Below are 17,377 nucleotides of genomic sequence, written 5' to 3'. Positions count from 1 at the left end.
CAACTGCAGACCAAAAAAATGACTACATTTTGATTTTACCTTCAGTCTGACGGTCCCGTTAAATAGTTCACAGTGCTGTTTAAGAAGAAGCTTCAATCTGTCTCGACTAAAAACGTTCTTCTTACGACTATAGGAAGGAACAACAAGGAAAAAAAAATGCAAGTCATTTTTTGAACAACTTTACAATCTGAGTAACAAGCAAGAGAAACAGAGTTCATTCATGAATCTATCTCTAGTGTAACTCACTTAATCTGAGCAGCTTTTGTAACTAATGGTTCACAACCCTCTGGGCTGACCGGTTGAACTCTGTATTTAAATGAAGATGGACTGGTGGGTTTCTTCTTCTTCTTGCTTTAGACAACAAAGCATAAAACACACAATTTATTTAAAAATGAATTCAAGGATACACATATGAAGCATTTAATAGAAAGGCAGTTCTGAACACTGACCCACTAGATGGTGTTTTGGGAGAAGTGACTGTGGGCTCTTCATCACTGTCACTGATCACAATTGAATCACCCTCTATGCGATGTCTGACATGTCCGTTGGCTGTGCCATTGGAATGGGGAGGAGTAACTTCTAATATTTTGCAGGGTTGCCTGCTGAACACGGAAACATTAAAATAAATTAAACAAATCTGCATGCAAATGTTAAGTCCAAAAGAAGTGTGAACCAAGTGATCTGAAAAAGAAGAACTAGAATGGAAATGGGACAAAATGTTAGCCTTAGCCTGAGAACCAGAATTCTACCTAAAAAAAAACTACAAAAAGTAGGTACAGATAAAAAGTTAATAACCTTTAAAGAGTGGTTCATAAAGAAATTGTGAAAAATGTGAGGCTCCATCACTCCCAAAATAGCCATTTATACATTTTATTTTTTCTTACTATGTGAAAACAGCTGTAAATTATAATTATCCTAAATGTAGAGAACACAAACACATCACTACTTGCAAAGCAATATAGCAATTTCTTCAAGACCAGCCACTTTCAATCTAGAATAGATCAACTCCACCAACCACCAATACAGGATTGGGTGTGATCTATTTGAATGACTGAGACAGCAAGACTCAGCCAGACACAGACAGTAGTCTTCCTACTTATCTTCCAAAAAAAAAAAAAAAAAAAAAAAAAATCCCCCTCCACCCTGTCTACCAGTGGGGCTCAATTCTGCCTCACGTCTGGTTGTCTCTGCAAGCTTTGATGATGTCTAGGGCAACTCCTTGCACCAGTTCATCCAATCGGAAGGATTCTCTTAGCTCCACCCATTCACTTTATGCTATCTCCAAATAGCAAGGTCAGCTCGTGATGGCTGACTCTGATCCTTTCCTAAAGGACAGAGCTCTGCTGCACTTTCCTTTAACATACAAGTTTCCATTCAGGATCAGGCTTACAGCACAGTCTTTGTTATTATCTCTGGACTGATAATTGTTCAGGGTTGGCATTTTTCTTTTCTAAGACTTGATAATGTACTGCATACAGAGCTGGCAAAGACATATAGAGCTCCAAATAGGAGGAGGCAGGCGAGGGTGTAGACACACTGACATCTGGGTGTTTCTCTTCTGTTATGTCATGGTCTGTTCTAAACAGTACTTTATACAGGGCTATTGTTCATCACCACTCACATACTTTCTTTTCAACACAATTGTGGCTCATCTGCATAATGGTTGTTTTCTTCCAGTAAAAACAAAACATTGACGTCAACTGTTGTCATTAAATTATTTTGCAATTCAAAAGACAGATTTAACCATTATCAAAATGAGTAAATGGACTACGGTCTCTATGCACCTCAGAATTCTATTTGATTACGATTCAGAAGGCTCCGATGTGATCAAACGATTATTTGATGCATTGCATCTTTTTTTCTATACAAGATTTATTTTTTCTCACTGTGGGTGGGAATCTTTAGGCACCCACAATCCAATTCAATGCGACCATTCAAATCCAAAGCGATTCTTCATCTACATTTTTATTTTCTTAATAAAATGAAATAATAAAAGAAATAAAAGAAACTTGTTTTCCGACTTTAAATCTTTATTTATTAATTTTTTTAATCACTTGTGTAATCATAAAGTACTTTATCAAATAATTACAAATTAGCCTATGAATTGCATTAAAACAATTATATGTTAAGCATAAAAGCAAAGAGTAAATAATAAAGAGGAACAAAGAAACATTACAACCAATAAACAAAGAGAGTTTTCTAGTAGTGGTAAATGATGCCTTCATAGAGCATTTCGAGGGGAAAACGCTGAAATAACAGCAGGCGAGTCTGCACATTGTAAGTAGTGCTCCAACAACTAGGCCTAATAAATAAAATCGATTATTATCAATAACGACAATAATCAACAACGAATTTGATTATCAATTAGTCGTGTCTGAGCGCTGTGAATCGTTGAAGAGAGATTCGTGATGCATCGAAGTATCTATCTAACAGTTCTTGCTCTAAAATCAGATTCAGAGACTGGATCTTTAGTACCAAACAAAACACACACTAGGGCCTAGGGCTGGGCGATATGGCAAAAAAAATTAATTTTGCTTTTTTCAGAAGGATCGACCAATTCACATTTTTTAAATTTTTAAAGTTTAACTAGTCAACTTAAAAATTTAACTACAATATGACTGAAGTAACATTCTCTTTATTAACCATCTGGTTAAAAAAAGTTATATTCCAAGTGCACCACACCTGTAGTGATCAACATGGTGTAAATGTAAAACTAATGACTTACTATTTGTTAAATATTTTTGCATATGTGTCACAAATTGTTGTAATCGTTTTCATTTCTCTACAAAACGTTTGCTAATTACTGCCCAGTATGTGCTTTCTGTGAGCTGACACATACCTTTGCAGAAAAAATGCATGAAATATGAAGGCAAATATTGTACAAACTTATCTTAAACATATCCTATACACTCAGAAATAATAATAATAAATAAATAATAATAATAATAATATACATGTTTTAAAAGCTAAATATTTCTTAGCCAAAAAGTAATAGCAATAAATAACACCAGTAATAGGCTATTTTTAACAGCAAATGCTTTTTAAAATCAGAAAATAACAGTACCTTTCAGTCTGTCACCATCATGCAAACATGAAATATCAAACATAAAGTAGTTCTTTACAGGTTTTTGCATTCCATTACGCTATTTTTCCTATTGTTTTTATGTTTGGCGGACGTGTTTGGCTGTGACTCATGTTGATGTGTTATGAGTAACAACAATATCTCACCTGGTACCAGAACGACTGACAACATCCACAATCTCTCCGGGAAAGAAGCGGTCTTTGACATAGGCGTACACATCATCACATATCTCATGCAGGCGTGAGCGGTGCGTAAGTGCTGTCAGGTGCAGGAGGGGGATGACCAGGGCATTGGAAAAGTTCTGAAGATTGAGTCTGGCTTTCCTCTCGCTGTCCAGAGCCTCCTGGTAGGTCAGGCCAGCCTTCCCCGTCACCGCACAGCTCCACACCAGGCTGTTACACAGAATGGTCCTCTCAAAGAATTCACTGTAAAAACAAAATCACAACGTGTAATGATGTTATTAACTAGCCTAACACCTTTACCGTTTACAGAGATGAACATATTGCTCACAACTGACTAATCAACTTGACAAAAAGTTCATGTTTTGTGGAAAACAAAAAAACAGAGTGGAGAAATGTACCCAAAATACATCTACTTGTTCTAAAAAAATCAACAACAAAAAAGTTAAAAAAAAGTTATTCATGATTAAACCTGTCATTAGTAATGACAGCAAATAGATTGTTCTGTTGTCATCAAAATGTTAACACACTGAACAAATTAAACTTCCCATATCAATCAGTCTTATGACATGTAGAATCAATGCAATAGCAAAAACCCCTAAAAATCAAGCTTTCTGAACAACACTGTAACGGTGCAAAACTATTTCGTCTCTCCTGATCTCATCTAAAATTCACATAATAAATTTTATTCACTTCAAAGTTTTATTACTTGAAATGGGCAACGATGCAAATCTTTTGGTTTATTTCTAAACAGTTAGAAGTCAAAACTTATTGATGGTTATTTATAGTAGTAAAGGCTCTAACACACTATTTTTATCCCATTCAAACTCAGGTGAGAAATGTGTATCTTAACAATAAGACAGAACCCCAAGAAAAACATGAATATACCATTTATATTTCAAAATAACTACACAAATAACAATATAACTAATAATTAACAAATAAATAAAGTGATAATTAAATCAGTTATTGGACAGTTGGTCTTAAAAAGCAACATCTGCCAATATCTTGCCTTAGGATTTATCTCCAAGTAACGTGATAATGATAATCTGAATCCTACCTCCTAAATAAACCTCACATTAAAATTAATCAAGACGAATGACAACTTTCCAAGAGCTGTTGACAGATGACATATTTGCCTGCTTCAAGATCAAAACCAAGACAACCATCTAGACCAGTCCAATTAGTTGGTCATCTTAATATTTCCCATTCCAGCCTCATATGACAAGCAATTAATTCCCCAAGGCCAGATAACAAGTGGCATCAACATAATAATGGGAAAAGCAGTCAAACTCCTGCATCTAATGGCCAAACACACCAACAATAGCAGCGACCACGTTTCAAGCAACAACATCCTGTGTGTGGATGAGACCTGTCCCATCCCCGCTAACAACCCCAAAAACACCCGACCAGGGGTTTTCCTGTGGACATCCCACCCGCGATATGACACTATGTAAGCCTTTAAAACAAATCGAGAAATAGGTTTAAGAATTATTTCCCTCAGTCTGGTCTATATATCGTGGTTTAGTTGGCTAAACTAAGCTAACTAACTAGCAACCAACTCTGTTAGCGAAGGCCTCCAACTGACACCTGCCGGGTGTATGAAGGGGGAAAAAAACTGAACTCTTGATAAATACAAGGTTATTTCACACCAGGGGTGGTGGGTTATAGGTAAAGCTGGTTTAAAATAGCAAACGATGATGGAATGTAGGTTGGTAGTTATTTTAATTATGAAAAACAAAACTTTAAAGCGGGCTGTCACTACTGTTGTTAGTTTCTGGAGCTTCTTCTGTTGCTGGCTGGCATCAAAGGGGAAGTTGAAATGTACAAGCAGGAAAATAATAAAAATCTCTTACTCGTAGGTCCTGAAGATTTCGTGTGTGAATTTACAGAGGAAGACTTCTTCATCGGGTCTGAGATCAGCGGGCGGTTTCTGCCTCGCGAACGGCTTTTTGTGGAGAAGCGGCATCTTTTCTTTCTCTTTATCTTTCTGGGAGACTTTCAAAAACAACAAACACAAGAAGACAATCAGAAAGTGAGATGTTGTCAAATTAACGAGAATCCATTAAAAGTCAGACAGTGAAATTTGTCGAAACCGGTTAAAATAAAACCGTTAGGATTTCAAATGTTAAAAAAAAACCCGATATATTCTTCAGTCTTTGTTAATGACACGCGCTTCCCGGGTGACGTTCAAAATCCAGCCCACATGTTTAGCCGTTTTATTCAACCCGAATATAAAGCACACGCTTGGTTACTATATATCAAACGAGTCTGATACTAGACGACTAAAGATGATATTTACCAAATCTATGATGTAAAAAGGATAATCGGCTCCGGAAGGGAAAGAAAAACGCAAGAGTATCAGAGTATGTCCCACTTCTCCGAGCCAGGGATATTAAGCGTGTTGACGACAAGTTTTGATCCGCTCTAGTTCACTTACCCACCGGGTAGCGCTGGGGGCGGGACTTCCACGACAATTCTGTCATTGCATTGGGCGGTTCGAGTGCCAATCACGCCTCCGCAGCCAATAGTAGGAGGCGAAAGTGGAAATTGTAGGGGTTTTTTTCTACCACTGAAGCTTCATGACTCTTGAAAGACATTTTAGGTTAATATATTAAATATATATTAGAAATAAACACAGATAATTGTAGCACTATCTTTGTGACAAATTTCACAAACAAAAAGCCTAGTTTCAGAGATGATTAGAATATTTTTTGTGAACAAATGTAGTATTTAAAGTACAATAATTAAAGGTAGCTAAGTTTTTATTTCTTCATACCCCCATTAAATAAAAAAGTTTGGCTTTTCATCCATGTCTATTAGATTTTGTTTAGGTCTATAGACATTTAAAATGTCTCTTCTGTGAATATATAATGAAACAACGGACAATGAAACTGAAACAACTGGTTTTAGACCACAATCATTTATTAGTATGGTGCAGGGCCTCTTTTTGCGGCCAAACAGCATCAGTTTGTCTTGGGAATGACTGATAGAAGTCCTTCACAGTGGCCGGATGGATTTTTGAGCCATTCCTCTTCCAGAACAGCGGTCAGGTCACTGTGAATCTTTGACTCGCTCCTCCAAAACACCTCAAAGTGGCTCAAAAATATTTAGATCTGGTGACTGTACAGGCCATGGGAGATGTTCAACTTCACTGTCATGTTCATCAAACCATTCTGTCACAAGTCTTGCTGTGTGCATTGGTGCGTTCATGCTGATGCACGGCACTCCCTTCAGGGTACAATGTTTGAACCATTAGGTGCACATGGTTCTCCAGAATGGCTCAGTAGCGTCCAGCACAGTAGGGAATGTCACAATATTGCAGCCCAAACCATCACTGTTCCACTCCTGTGCTTCACTCTGGGCAGCAACAGTCCGGATGTTAAACTTCTTTGTGCTTCTCCACACTGTAACTCCCACTGATCTGGGAAAGACAGTGAAGGTGGACTCAATAGAGAACAGAACGTTTCACATTGTCCACAGCCCAGGATTTGCACTGTTGGCACCATTGAAACCAACATTTGGCATTAGCACAATTGAGCAAAGGTTTGGCTATAGCAGCCCAACCTTGAATATTGACTCATGGAGCTCCAGACAAACAGCTTTATAGAAACAGGAGAGCCGAGGTGCACATTTAATTCTGCAGTGAGTTGAGCAGCTGTGGTATTATTTATTTTTTTTGGATACAATACAGATTAGTATCTGGACATCTTTTTCGGACAGCTTCCTCTAGCGTCGACAGTCACTCCTGTTGGAGGTGGTTCGTTCGTCCGATGTGATGGTATGCCGACATTACCCTGTATACCATAGCTTTCGATACACCACAAAGACGTGCTGTCCTGGGCACAGATGAGCCAGTGAGACACGCACCAACAATTTGTCCTCTTTTGAACTCCCATTATGTTGTGTGGCTGCACTATTCTTTGTACAGCTGTGCTATTGCTTTGCTAATTTAGCCTTCACCCTCTGCTCTTACTGATGGAATGTAAAATCAGTGAACCCTCCAACACCATATTGGCCAGTGTTTCAGTTTCATTGTCCAACCAGGAAGGTTTCTTCAAGCATCTTGGAGACGTTCCCGCAGTTCTTCTGGATTTAGTCTGTCTCAGTTTTTTCTGTTTCTTCATCACAGACGGACTCGATGATGGTGAGATCAGATCATACCGGCTGTTGTCAGACTCCTTGTGCATACACAAATCTCACTGGATTATCACAATTAATGGCAAAAAGAATGTTTGCAAATGTTAACTGATATTTCCTACTGACACACTACAGAAAAAGATATAAATAACTGACTTAAAACCATTTTGGTTTTTTTTTTGGGGGGGGGGGGTATTAACATGCCTAAGACTTTTGCACAGTACTGTATATATATACACACACACACACACACACACACACACACCCACACAATTCTGCTAGCGAAAAGAAAAAAAACTTTTCTTCTAGCAAAAAGAAAAAAACATCCCCTACTTCCTTTTTTCAACAGAAAGAGTGTAACACAGAAATGCATTAGAGCAAAACCAAACCAAGGAAGAGGCCACATAAAGGAATACATATTTATTATCGCTCAATAAGGACTTCTTTAAAATGCAGCAGTGCCAACATAACATGACATAGATTATCTGACATGTATGGCTAGTTACATAGACAGTTTAAGTATAACTTTAAAAAGTTGACAAATTAAAGTTCACCTAAAACAGGATGTTGTATGATAAATTAAAAATATCCTGTTAAAGACCTCACTCAGGCTAATTGTATTCATTGTTCCAGTGCATCAGAAGAGTCCGGAGCTTTCTCTCCTAAAGGCTGATTTATACTTCTGCGTCGGATCTTCGCCGGAGCCTCTACGCTGTAGGCAACACGTTGGTTTTCATTTATACTTTTGTGTCGTTGTCCGTGTTGACGTGCAATTCTAGCAGACCAATCACAGCGCTTGCGTCCGCGTTGAATTGACGCGTTGTTACAATTTTGGAGAGGTGCACATCAGGGTACGCTGACACAGCGTAGCTACGGCGTGAGTTCGGCTTAAGGGTCAAAGTACTGTATAAAGATGGATTTGCTTGAGAGAATCTGGATCTGTGTCATTTTTTAGATAAACAGTGTAATCAAGTTGTACTTCCTCTATCCATTGGCTGAGTGCTAGTTTCTCTGGGAACTGGGAAAGAAAGAAAAAACAACTTAGAATTGTTTCATCAAATCTTGATTGAATCTTGATTTATTGAATTATACTGCCAAACACGATTAGGAGACAAATACAGTAATATCTGAGACAGAGCAAAGCTTCTTACAACAGCATCCTGAAGTAGAGTAAGTGCTTCTTGAATGCCGGGTACAGTTACTAACAGTGCACCTTTCTTTCGGAAATTTTTATTAATAAACAGCCAAGCTCTGAAAAAGAAAAAATGTGTAATTTTAGTGTAAACCTTATTTAAGACACAATTACTATATTAATTATTCAATACTATACATAATAAGTCAATACTCTGATTAAATTTTTTTGTCCAAGTACATTTTACCAATTCCAAACCACATACTATTATTATAACTACTATTAATTTTGTGCATCATCATTTGTAAGTGATTTATAATTGTTAACAGGCATATCTAGTCCAATGGTCACACTTGCAATTTCTATAGAATTGCATAATATATAGTATTTCTATCGACTTGCATAATAATTATGCACGCACAATATATCATTTGTTTATTGTAAAAAAAAAAAACATTTATTTATGCATTATTTCAATAAGATCTTAAGTACAATCACGGTTCTTAAGTACAATCACGGTTCGGCACTTACTGCATTTGATCACTTGGTTCCATGAAGAATTCAAAAACGTTGTTCATGATCAAAACGTCTGTATTTTGCACTAAGGCAGCCTGAGAGCGGATATCTGCATGAATCACCTATGTAGGGCACATTGAACATCTCTATAAACATACTATCCGGATAAAACAATGATCATACAAAAAAAAAATGAAAATAAGGTATGATCAATTACCTGAATTCTGTCACTGAAGCCATATTTCTGTACAGCCATAGTTTGAAGCTTGACAAACTCTGAACTTATTTCAACCCCCATAAGCTGAGATGCTGCACTGTAAAGGTAGCCCTGAAAAGAGAGAAAAAATCAGAAGCAATAATGAATCATCAGAGTCTGACCATGTTTTAAAAAGAAAGATAAAAGCTGGTGTAGCCTAGGGGATACAGTTCTGGGCTGGTACGTAAAATGTTGCAGGTTTAAACCCAGTAGGGAAAGGCACTTAACCCCTGGTTGCCCCAGGGCGACTGTTACTGTTTCAGTATACTATAAACATCACTTAATTCACAATTGATAATGAGTTTAAGTGTGCTTAAACAAACATCATCAGCACTTTACCCCAAATAGCACAGCTCCTAATCTAGATCCCACATCCACCACCAGTTTTCCTGTGAGGTCTGGAAGAACGTTGCGGAATAGGAACTGGAGCTCCGGGATCGAGAATGAATGTGAGATGAACTCTTTGAAAAATTATTAATTGCATATTATGATGTTGCCTTTTATTGCACGAGTTTATGTACACAGCTAAGTATCCATGCAAACACTTACCCAACGGTGCTGTTTTGTGCGATCCACAGTTGAGGCAGTAGTTGCGACTCATTTTTCCCTCTTCACACAATGAATCTACAGTTTCCTCATCATATAAGAATGCATCTACATGCACAGTGGGATGAGGTTTCTGTTGAGTCTAAAAGTTAAAGTGTGCTTTAGGATCTAACAATGAATTGTAGTTGTGAATCCCAGAGCACAATACTAAAAATCTAATACTCAAACCTTCTGAATAGCCATGGTCTCTGAGGGAGCCATAGCCTCCAGTGGAAGGCAAGTCCTTAGGTCCTCTGCAATACTTTGAAGAATAACACTTTGGTTATCCATCAGGAAATCATCCAGATCACCTAAAAATGTAGATGAAAAACTGTTATAGACAGATTAATATTAGGGTAAACATTTTAACAAATAGATAACACTATTTCTTAATATACTGTATACTTAAGTTACATTAACCATTGCAAAATTGTTAATGTAAGTACGCAATAGTATGTCTAAATATGCAAATGGGGCATTAAATATGCACAATTTGCACAAATTTCCAGAACAGATATGTGAACATTACATAAAGCCAGGATCAAAACTTAACATTTAGAAACATTTAGGAATAAATGTTATATAAAAAGCCCATTAAAGATATTTTTATTGAAAGACAGGCCTATGCATTGTAATTACAAAGGCAAATAAATAAAGTGTCGTAAAATAAACACTTAAATGTGTATGTTGGATGTTTTCTTTCCACTGGCATGAACGAAGACAAGTTATTGACCAGTCCATGAAAAAATGACCAGTCCATGAAAAAACAATGATTTGCCCTTAAGTTGTTTTTGCATTAAGTCTAATAAGAACACATGCTTATCTTGCACATAATCAAATCTTCAGCTAACAAGACAATAACAAAAGTTCCCGATTTTACCAGATGTTTTCAACCATTCTAGGAGTTTTGAAAGATGTTGCCTCTCCGTCTTTGAAAACACCTGCAGAATTTCATTCTTTGCTTCGTTAAAATTCATCGATTCAAGCTCTTGATACTTATTTTACGCCAATCACAATCTAGGTTGCCTGCATAGGCTACTACTACTGAGCAACACGTATGAGCCTGCGGTAGAATCAGTGGGAAGAGTCTTGTTTAAGGTAGAACTTTACATTTTTGTGAACATCAACCTTATATTATAAAATATTCCAGGCGATAATTCCATTTGTAATTTAAATCGCCTTAATTAGATTTGAATGACTCTTAAAGGTAAACATTTGTACCATTTTTTTTTTTTTTTTACGTTGGAATCAATTTTATCTACTGCTGTGCCACCTTAACACAAGCTTTCATAATTTTACCTCATGACCAACATATCTAATATAAAGGATATTTTAAAAAGAAACAATAATGCTATAAATTTATATTCAAATTTATATACACAGAGATATAAAAATATTACACGCAAGTTAAGTGAATGAAAACGAATCTAAACTATAAATAATCAAACAATTTATTTTAAAATAAAAAAGGCGAACTTTTGTTTTACACGGAAGTAAAGTCACGTCACGGGAAGTTGGGGGTTAGATGACGTTTGTAGTCGCTTTTCCACTCGCCGAAAAACAGCTGCTACGAGTTTAGGCAAGTAATGTTTAATCGAAACATATCTCTATATCTTAATATTTCTGACGTCGAACGTTTTAAACTGACATGGGGTTGACTTAAACATGAATTAAATCCTGTATTTAAGTACATCAACAACGGCTGTGCGGGTTACAGCGGCTCTCTTGGCCTCTTTTCAGCATAGAGCTTTAGTCAGTCTTAACAGACATTCAAATATATAATATAAAACTATGATGATTTCATTACAGTTTAAAGACTCGTGTGTGCGCCAACATTTGTGTTTTGGTGTAACGTTAGTTTCGATACGTGGCTTCAATATGCCAGATTCATCCAAATCGTACAGTCCATAGCTGGTAATAACAAACATTCAAATTTATAATATAATGATTTCATAATAGTTTAAATACTCATGTGTGTGCCAACATTTGTTGAAGTCAAATGTAGTCCCGATACATGGCTTAAAATGTCCCATACTTATCCAAATCGTACAGTGCATAGCTGATAATAACATAACAGCTCATCCATTTTTGTTTGACATTTTCTGATTTGTGTTTGCCTAGAGAGGTTGAAAACATCATTGCGCTGGTTCCACTGAAGTCTGGAGGTTCAGAGTGAGCAGTGACAGGAGGGTTGTTTTGGGGGAAACCCCATCACATTGGAAAGTCTCATTCTCATAACAAGTAAGAAAATGTACATTTGATCAATCACAATTATAATGTCGTCACTCAAGTCCTACTCAATGGCTTTGTGACTGGAAGCTGGTCATCTGCTACATCTCTTTCTCTTTTATTTGTTGCAGGTTGGCAGCTCTTTAACCGCAAAAATGGTTTTAGCTGATCTTGGGAGGAAAATAACCTCAGCTTTGAGGTCTCTGAGCAATGCCACCATTATCAACGAGGAGGTACAGTGAACATAATGCATTTTGGGCTTGTTAAGCATTGTGGTCCATCATAAAATGCTTACTTGTTTACAATTTTCCTTAGGTATTAAATGCTATGCTCAAGGAAGTCTGTGCTGCCCTGCTGGAGGCTGATGTGAATATCAAGTTGGTAAAGCAGCTTAGAGAAAATGTCAAGTATGTAAAAAGAGTTTTTGTCTTTTTAATGGTAAATTCCCTATTACAGAATGCCTGTTCTCTCTATAACCACTCTATGATTTCAGGGCAGCCATTGATCTGGAGGAGATGGCCTCTGGGCTGAACAAGAGAAGAATGATCCAGCATGCTGTTTTCAAGGAACTTGTCAAGGTAAGTAATTGTTTCCTTTTTTGTCTCTGTTCAAGGAGACTCTGATCTCCTGCTCAGGAGATCTCTATTTTTTAAAGGAGGAGAGAAATAATATTAAACCAAATTGAATTGACCGCTAGATGATGGGAATGTATTCTATAAGATGAATACTGAGTGCTTTTAATTGCAGCTGGTGGATCCTGGAGTCAAAGCCTGGACTCCCACAAAGGGAAAGAACAACGTTATCATGTTTGTGGGTCTGCAGGGCAGTGGGAAAACCACGACATGTTCAAAGGTGAGCAGTTCTTGGGTATTTGCCCAGATTTTTAGACCTTTTACAGACATTTTAGATTATACACCTCTTTTTATACAGCTAATCACACAAGCGAGAATCTCTTTTTCCTTTTTATTAGTTGGCATACTACTTCCAAAGAAAAGGATGGAAAACATGTTTGATATGTGCCGACACATTCAGAGCAGGTAAAGTCCACTCTGTCTTTACATGTTTGTACACTAATACTTTCTGTACTTAAGGGGAAAAAGTCTAATTTGTTTTTTTGTTTTTAAAGGTGCCTTCGACCAACTCAAGCAAAATGCAACAAAAGCCAGAATACCCTTTTATGGGAGGTAATAAAAGCATAATTTCTTATATTATTTCTTGTTACAGTTGCATTTGTTCACCAAACCTAATCATTGATTCATGTTGGTGTGACTTAATAGTTACACAGAAATGGATCCAGTGATCATAGCTGCAGAGGGTGTGGAAAAATTCAAGACAGAAAACTTTGAAATAATCATTGTGGACACTAGTGGTAGACATAAACAGGAAGACTCACTTTTTGAGGAAATGCTTCAGGTGTCAAATGCTGTGGTAAGAGAAAGATGTCCTCTGTTTTGATCAAATTAAGATAGAAAAATATAAATTCTATAATAATAAAGCTTGATGTTTTGTGGCTGTTACTGTCTGTTCCCACAGCAACCTGACAACATAGTGTATGTGATGGATGCCTCCATTGGTCAGGCTTGTGAGGCTCAGGCTAAGGCCTTCAAAGACAAGGTAGATGTGGCTTCTGTTATCGTCACCAAACTGGACGGCCATGCCAAGGGTGGTGGTGCACTCAGTGCGTAAGTACACACTTTATGCTTTGTACTTTCAGCACTTTAGTAAAGTAAATAAATAAAAGAGTTGACAGACAATTTATGTTTACAGAGTGGCGGCCACAAAGAGTCCCATCATTTTTATCGGCACAGGCGAGCACATTGACGACTTCGAGCCTTTCAAGACTCAGCCCTTCATAAGCAAACTGCTCGGTAAGGTTTTAAAATGCTGCTGAGCTTCTGTTAAAACCTTCAGATAAAAGATTTAAATGCACAAACATCTGATTGCCATTGGAACTGTGCTATTTATGTTGCAATTCTTATTTTTCCTCTAGGAATGGGAGATATTGAGGGACTGATTGACAAAGTGAACGAACTAAAGCTTGATGACAACGAGGAGCTAATTGACAAGCTCAAACATGGTAACTATAACATTTCTATAAGAATGTGTATTTTTGTGTTTTCAATGCAATTTTTTGGACAATAAGATATTTTCCAGTGTGTTTTTTTCACTAACAGATGTGACATTTCTCTCTCTTAGGTCAGTTTACACTCAGGGACATGTATGAACAGTTTCAGAACATCATGAAAATGGGACCTTTTGGTCAGATCATGGTAACGCCAACCTTAACTGAAAGGATGCCTAATTATGATTACCCACAGAGTAGTTCTTTTCTCACAATTTCTGTTTTTCTTTGTTTGTTTTAGGGCATGATCCCAGGCTTTGGAACAGATTTCATGAGCAAAGGAAATGAACAGGAGTCTATGGCCCGACTAAAGAAACTCATGACAATAATGGATAGCATGAATGACCAGGGTATGTGCTTTTTAAATTCTTTTAATACGGTCTTAAAGGGGTGGTTCGGGATTTTTGACATCGGACCTCATTTTTAAGTCAGCCTGGTTGTTATTCATCAGTGGAGACATTTTTTTTAAAAAAATTAAAAATTATCTAACATTTCTAACATTATTCTCTCAACGGACATATACATCGATAGTCTAGTGTTATAATTGATTTGCTTTTGGTGCACTGTGGAGTGGGTAAAACGGTTTTTAATGGCTGGCTAACATATACCCATTGACTCGCGCTAGCCTAGCATCGGCTAACTATCCAAATATAAGGACTGGATAATTTAAAAAAAAAAATGTCTCCACTGATGAATAACAACCAGGCTGACTTAAAAATGAGGTCCGATGTCAAAAATCCCGAACCACCCCTTTAAAACTTATATGTAAATAAAGCATTGACTAGCTTAAATAGAGTGCTTCAAGCGTGACATCAAACCCCGGAAGATTAATTCTGCAACAACAAAAAACGTCCACATTGACAAGCACTTTTGTAAGGGGGTTATGAGAGAGCCGCAACTTTAGTTTAAAAGAATAAGAAGATATTTTTATTGGTCATAACTTCTGAAGAAAATAGCAGTCACAGGACCAAGATGAAATTTCTAGAGCTCTTGTGTTGACTGCCAGCGTTCACACACAAAATCAGCTATGCCTTTGACTGTACGCATACGTTACAGTTTTTATAGCGTACATGTTTAAAAAAAACGAAGCATACTTTGGGCTTTAGATGTTTTGTTCTACAACGTAAACTGCACACACTCACACCCCGAATGTTCTTATCTAGTTACTTATCAGAAACATGTTTTTTGAAGGAATAGTTCACTCAAAAATGAAAATTCTGTCATTTACTCACACTCAAGTTTTTCCAAACCTGTATGAATTTCTTTTTTCTGCTAAACAAAGAAAGATATTTTGAAGAATTTCGGTAACCAGACAGCAGATGTGTAAAGTCCAGGTTCAGAAAGTAAAAGTCCTCCTCAGTCTTTTGTTCCAATCACCTGGATTTGCTAATTAGCACAGTTTTTCAGAGTTCATGGGTGGAATAAACATATGGCAGGACTTTTATTTTCTGACCCGTGGACGTTACACCTCTGCCAGACAGTTGATGGACCCCATTGACTTGACATTCTTCAAAATATGATTTTGTGTTCAGCAGAAGAAGAAAAATTCATACAGGTTTGAAACAACTTGTCTTGAGGGTGAGTAAATGATAGAATTTAAATTAAGTGAACTATTCTTTTAAATAAACATTGCTGCTTCAAAATTCATGTTTTAGATGTGTGTAATTTGCGTTGTAAAACAAAACGTCCAAGTATCAAGTTGTTTACCACAGACCTTATGTTACTCCATATATTGAAAAAAAAAACATTATATAAACCTATTGAAAAATCTGGCGCTAAAAACCGCTGGCGAATTAGTCTTTTGGTTTTTGACGTTACATCTGCAGCACTCTATTGGAAAATGGCATGCATAGTTCTGAACTTGACCGGTTCAGTTAACATATTGTGCTTTTTCCAACTCAGAACTCGACAACAAGGATGGCGCCAAGCTCTTCAGTAAACAGCCTAACCGCATCCAGCGAGTGGCCCGGGGATCTGGAGTGGCTACCAGGGATGTACAAGAGTTGCTCACCCAGTACACAAAGTTTGCGCAGATGGTCAAGAAAATGGGAGGCATCAAAGGCTTGTTTAAAGGTTGAGTGATTTGTATCCAATGCTTGTAAACCAGCCAAACATGATACATTCAAAAAAACAATTTAGGCATTTAAAATCAGTGACTCATTGTATCATTGTTTTGAAGGTGGGGACATGTCCAAGAACGTCAACCCGTCACAGATGGCGAAACTGAACCAGCAGATGGCTAAAATGATGGATCCCAGAGTGCTTCATCACATGGGTAAGAGCTTCCTTAAAACCATAACATGCTTAAGTTGTTGCTTGACCATTGACTTACCTTTACTATAGATGGGCAAGATGTTGCATGCAAGAACCTACTTAAAATGCACTTTTCAATATCATGTCATCAGGAGATATGTAAGGATTTTTGAATATCGATTATGGTTGTAAAAGCTTTACTTAAAGACAACTGTCTTTGTTTATTTGCAAGGTGGCATGGCTGGACTGCAGTCCATGATGAGGCAGTTTCAGCAGGGAGCTGCTGGCAACATGAAAGGCATGATGGGATTTAACAACATGTGAACCTCTGATCTTGCAAACAGAGGATGCAAATGATGGTTTTAGCAAACAAAACCTGGGCAGATGAAGATGGTTTGATTTCTGTGTCTTGCCACATATAATTTAATTCTTTAAAAGGTGTAAAACATTTAACAAAGACTCATTTAAATGTAAAGCCCAGTGTTTCTGGAGCAGAAAAATGGGGACTGTTAGAAGAAATGTTGCTACCTGAGATGTCTTGTGATGTCAGAGAGTGTTCATCTTGGCAAATATACACACAGGCATCAGTGCTTCACAAAAGTTGTCAACAAAAATGACAACTGACTTTTACTATCTCTAAGCTGGATTACAGGTAAAGCCGTAAAGGTTATATGATTTTACAGTAATTGCTATGACCATCTTCATAGCATAATATATTCATGAGTAGAAATCATGGTTTATTGTATAATTTTCTGATTTCTTGGTTTGCCCTAGAAAAGTTTTGGCTTTGTATCAGAGATGAATACAGTAGTTGCAGAAGAGTATGTGGCAATATTTTTGTCATAATGTTATAATAAAATTTATATGGCAACATTTTAACAGC

The 17,377-nt window shown here is 37.0% G+C and overlaps 3 protein-coding genes across 3 annotated transcripts in view; 1 reads left to right on the top strand and 2 right to left on the bottom strand.

Moving 5' to 3' along the window:
* baz1a (bromodomain adjacent to zinc finger domain, 1A) overlaps positions 1 to 5,669 on the bottom strand; it is a 20,229-nt gene extending 14,560 nt beyond the window's left edge. The window contains exons 1-6 of the mRNA XM_081394400.1: positions 5,564 to 5,669; positions 5,118 to 5,259; positions 3,229 to 3,507; positions 450 to 602; positions 247 to 351; positions 12 to 127 (exon numbers count right to left, since the gene is read on the bottom strand). Coding sequence (XP_081250526.1) covers positions 12 to 127; positions 247 to 351; positions 450 to 602; positions 3,229 to 3,507; positions 5,118 to 5,230 — 766 coding nt within the window. The 5' untranslated portion in view covers positions 5,231 to 5,259; positions 5,564 to 5,669. The remainder of the gene's footprint in view (positions 1 to 11; positions 128 to 246; positions 352 to 449; positions 603 to 3,228; positions 3,508 to 5,117; positions 5,260 to 5,563) is intronic.
* A 2,137-nt stretch (positions 5,670 to 7,806) lies between these two features.
* LOC308680075 (uncharacterized protein) lies at positions 7,807 to 10,945 on the bottom strand. The gene is made up of 8 exons (XM_081347989.1): positions 10,771 to 10,945; positions 10,080 to 10,201; positions 9,855 to 9,993; positions 9,645 to 9,766; positions 9,267 to 9,377; positions 9,065 to 9,171; positions 8,553 to 8,652; positions 7,807 to 8,419 (listed from the first exon to the last, which is right to left on the bottom strand). Exons 1-8 carry the CDS (start codon positions 10,865 to 10,867, stop codon positions 8,297 to 8,299), a joined length of 921 nt encoding a protein of 306 aa, XP_081204115.1. The 5' UTR covers positions 10,868 to 10,945; the 3' UTR covers positions 7,807 to 8,296.
* A 432-nt stretch (positions 10,946 to 11,377) lies between these two features.
* On the top strand, positions 11,378 to 17,365 carry srp54 (signal recognition particle 54). Its single transcript, XM_081347988.1, has 17 exons — positions 11,378 to 11,469; positions 12,012 to 12,131; positions 12,251 to 12,352; positions 12,435 to 12,526; positions 12,613 to 12,697; positions 12,867 to 12,971; positions 13,090 to 13,156; positions 13,246 to 13,303; positions 13,397 to 13,547; positions 13,653 to 13,801; positions 13,887 to 13,987; positions 14,110 to 14,196; positions 14,316 to 14,389; positions 14,483 to 14,591; positions 16,144 to 16,314; positions 16,421 to 16,516; positions 16,727 to 17,365. Exons 3-17 carry the CDS (start codon positions 12,275 to 12,277, stop codon positions 16,816 to 16,818), a joined length of 1,515 nt encoding a protein of 504 aa, XP_081204114.1. The 5' UTR covers positions 11,378 to 11,469; positions 12,012 to 12,131; positions 12,251 to 12,274; the 3' UTR covers positions 16,819 to 17,365.
* Positions 17,366 to 17,377: the final 12 nt, after the last annotated feature.

The sequence above is a fragment of the Scardinius erythrophthalmus genome (genome assembly GCF_964197995.2).
Source record: "Scardinius erythrophthalmus genome assembly, chromosome: 19".
Classification (NCBI taxonomy): domain Eukaryota; kingdom Metazoa; phylum Chordata; class Actinopteri; order Cypriniformes; family Leuciscidae; genus Scardinius; species Scardinius erythrophthalmus.
This window is presented reverse-complemented; position numbering and strand designations above follow the sequence as displayed.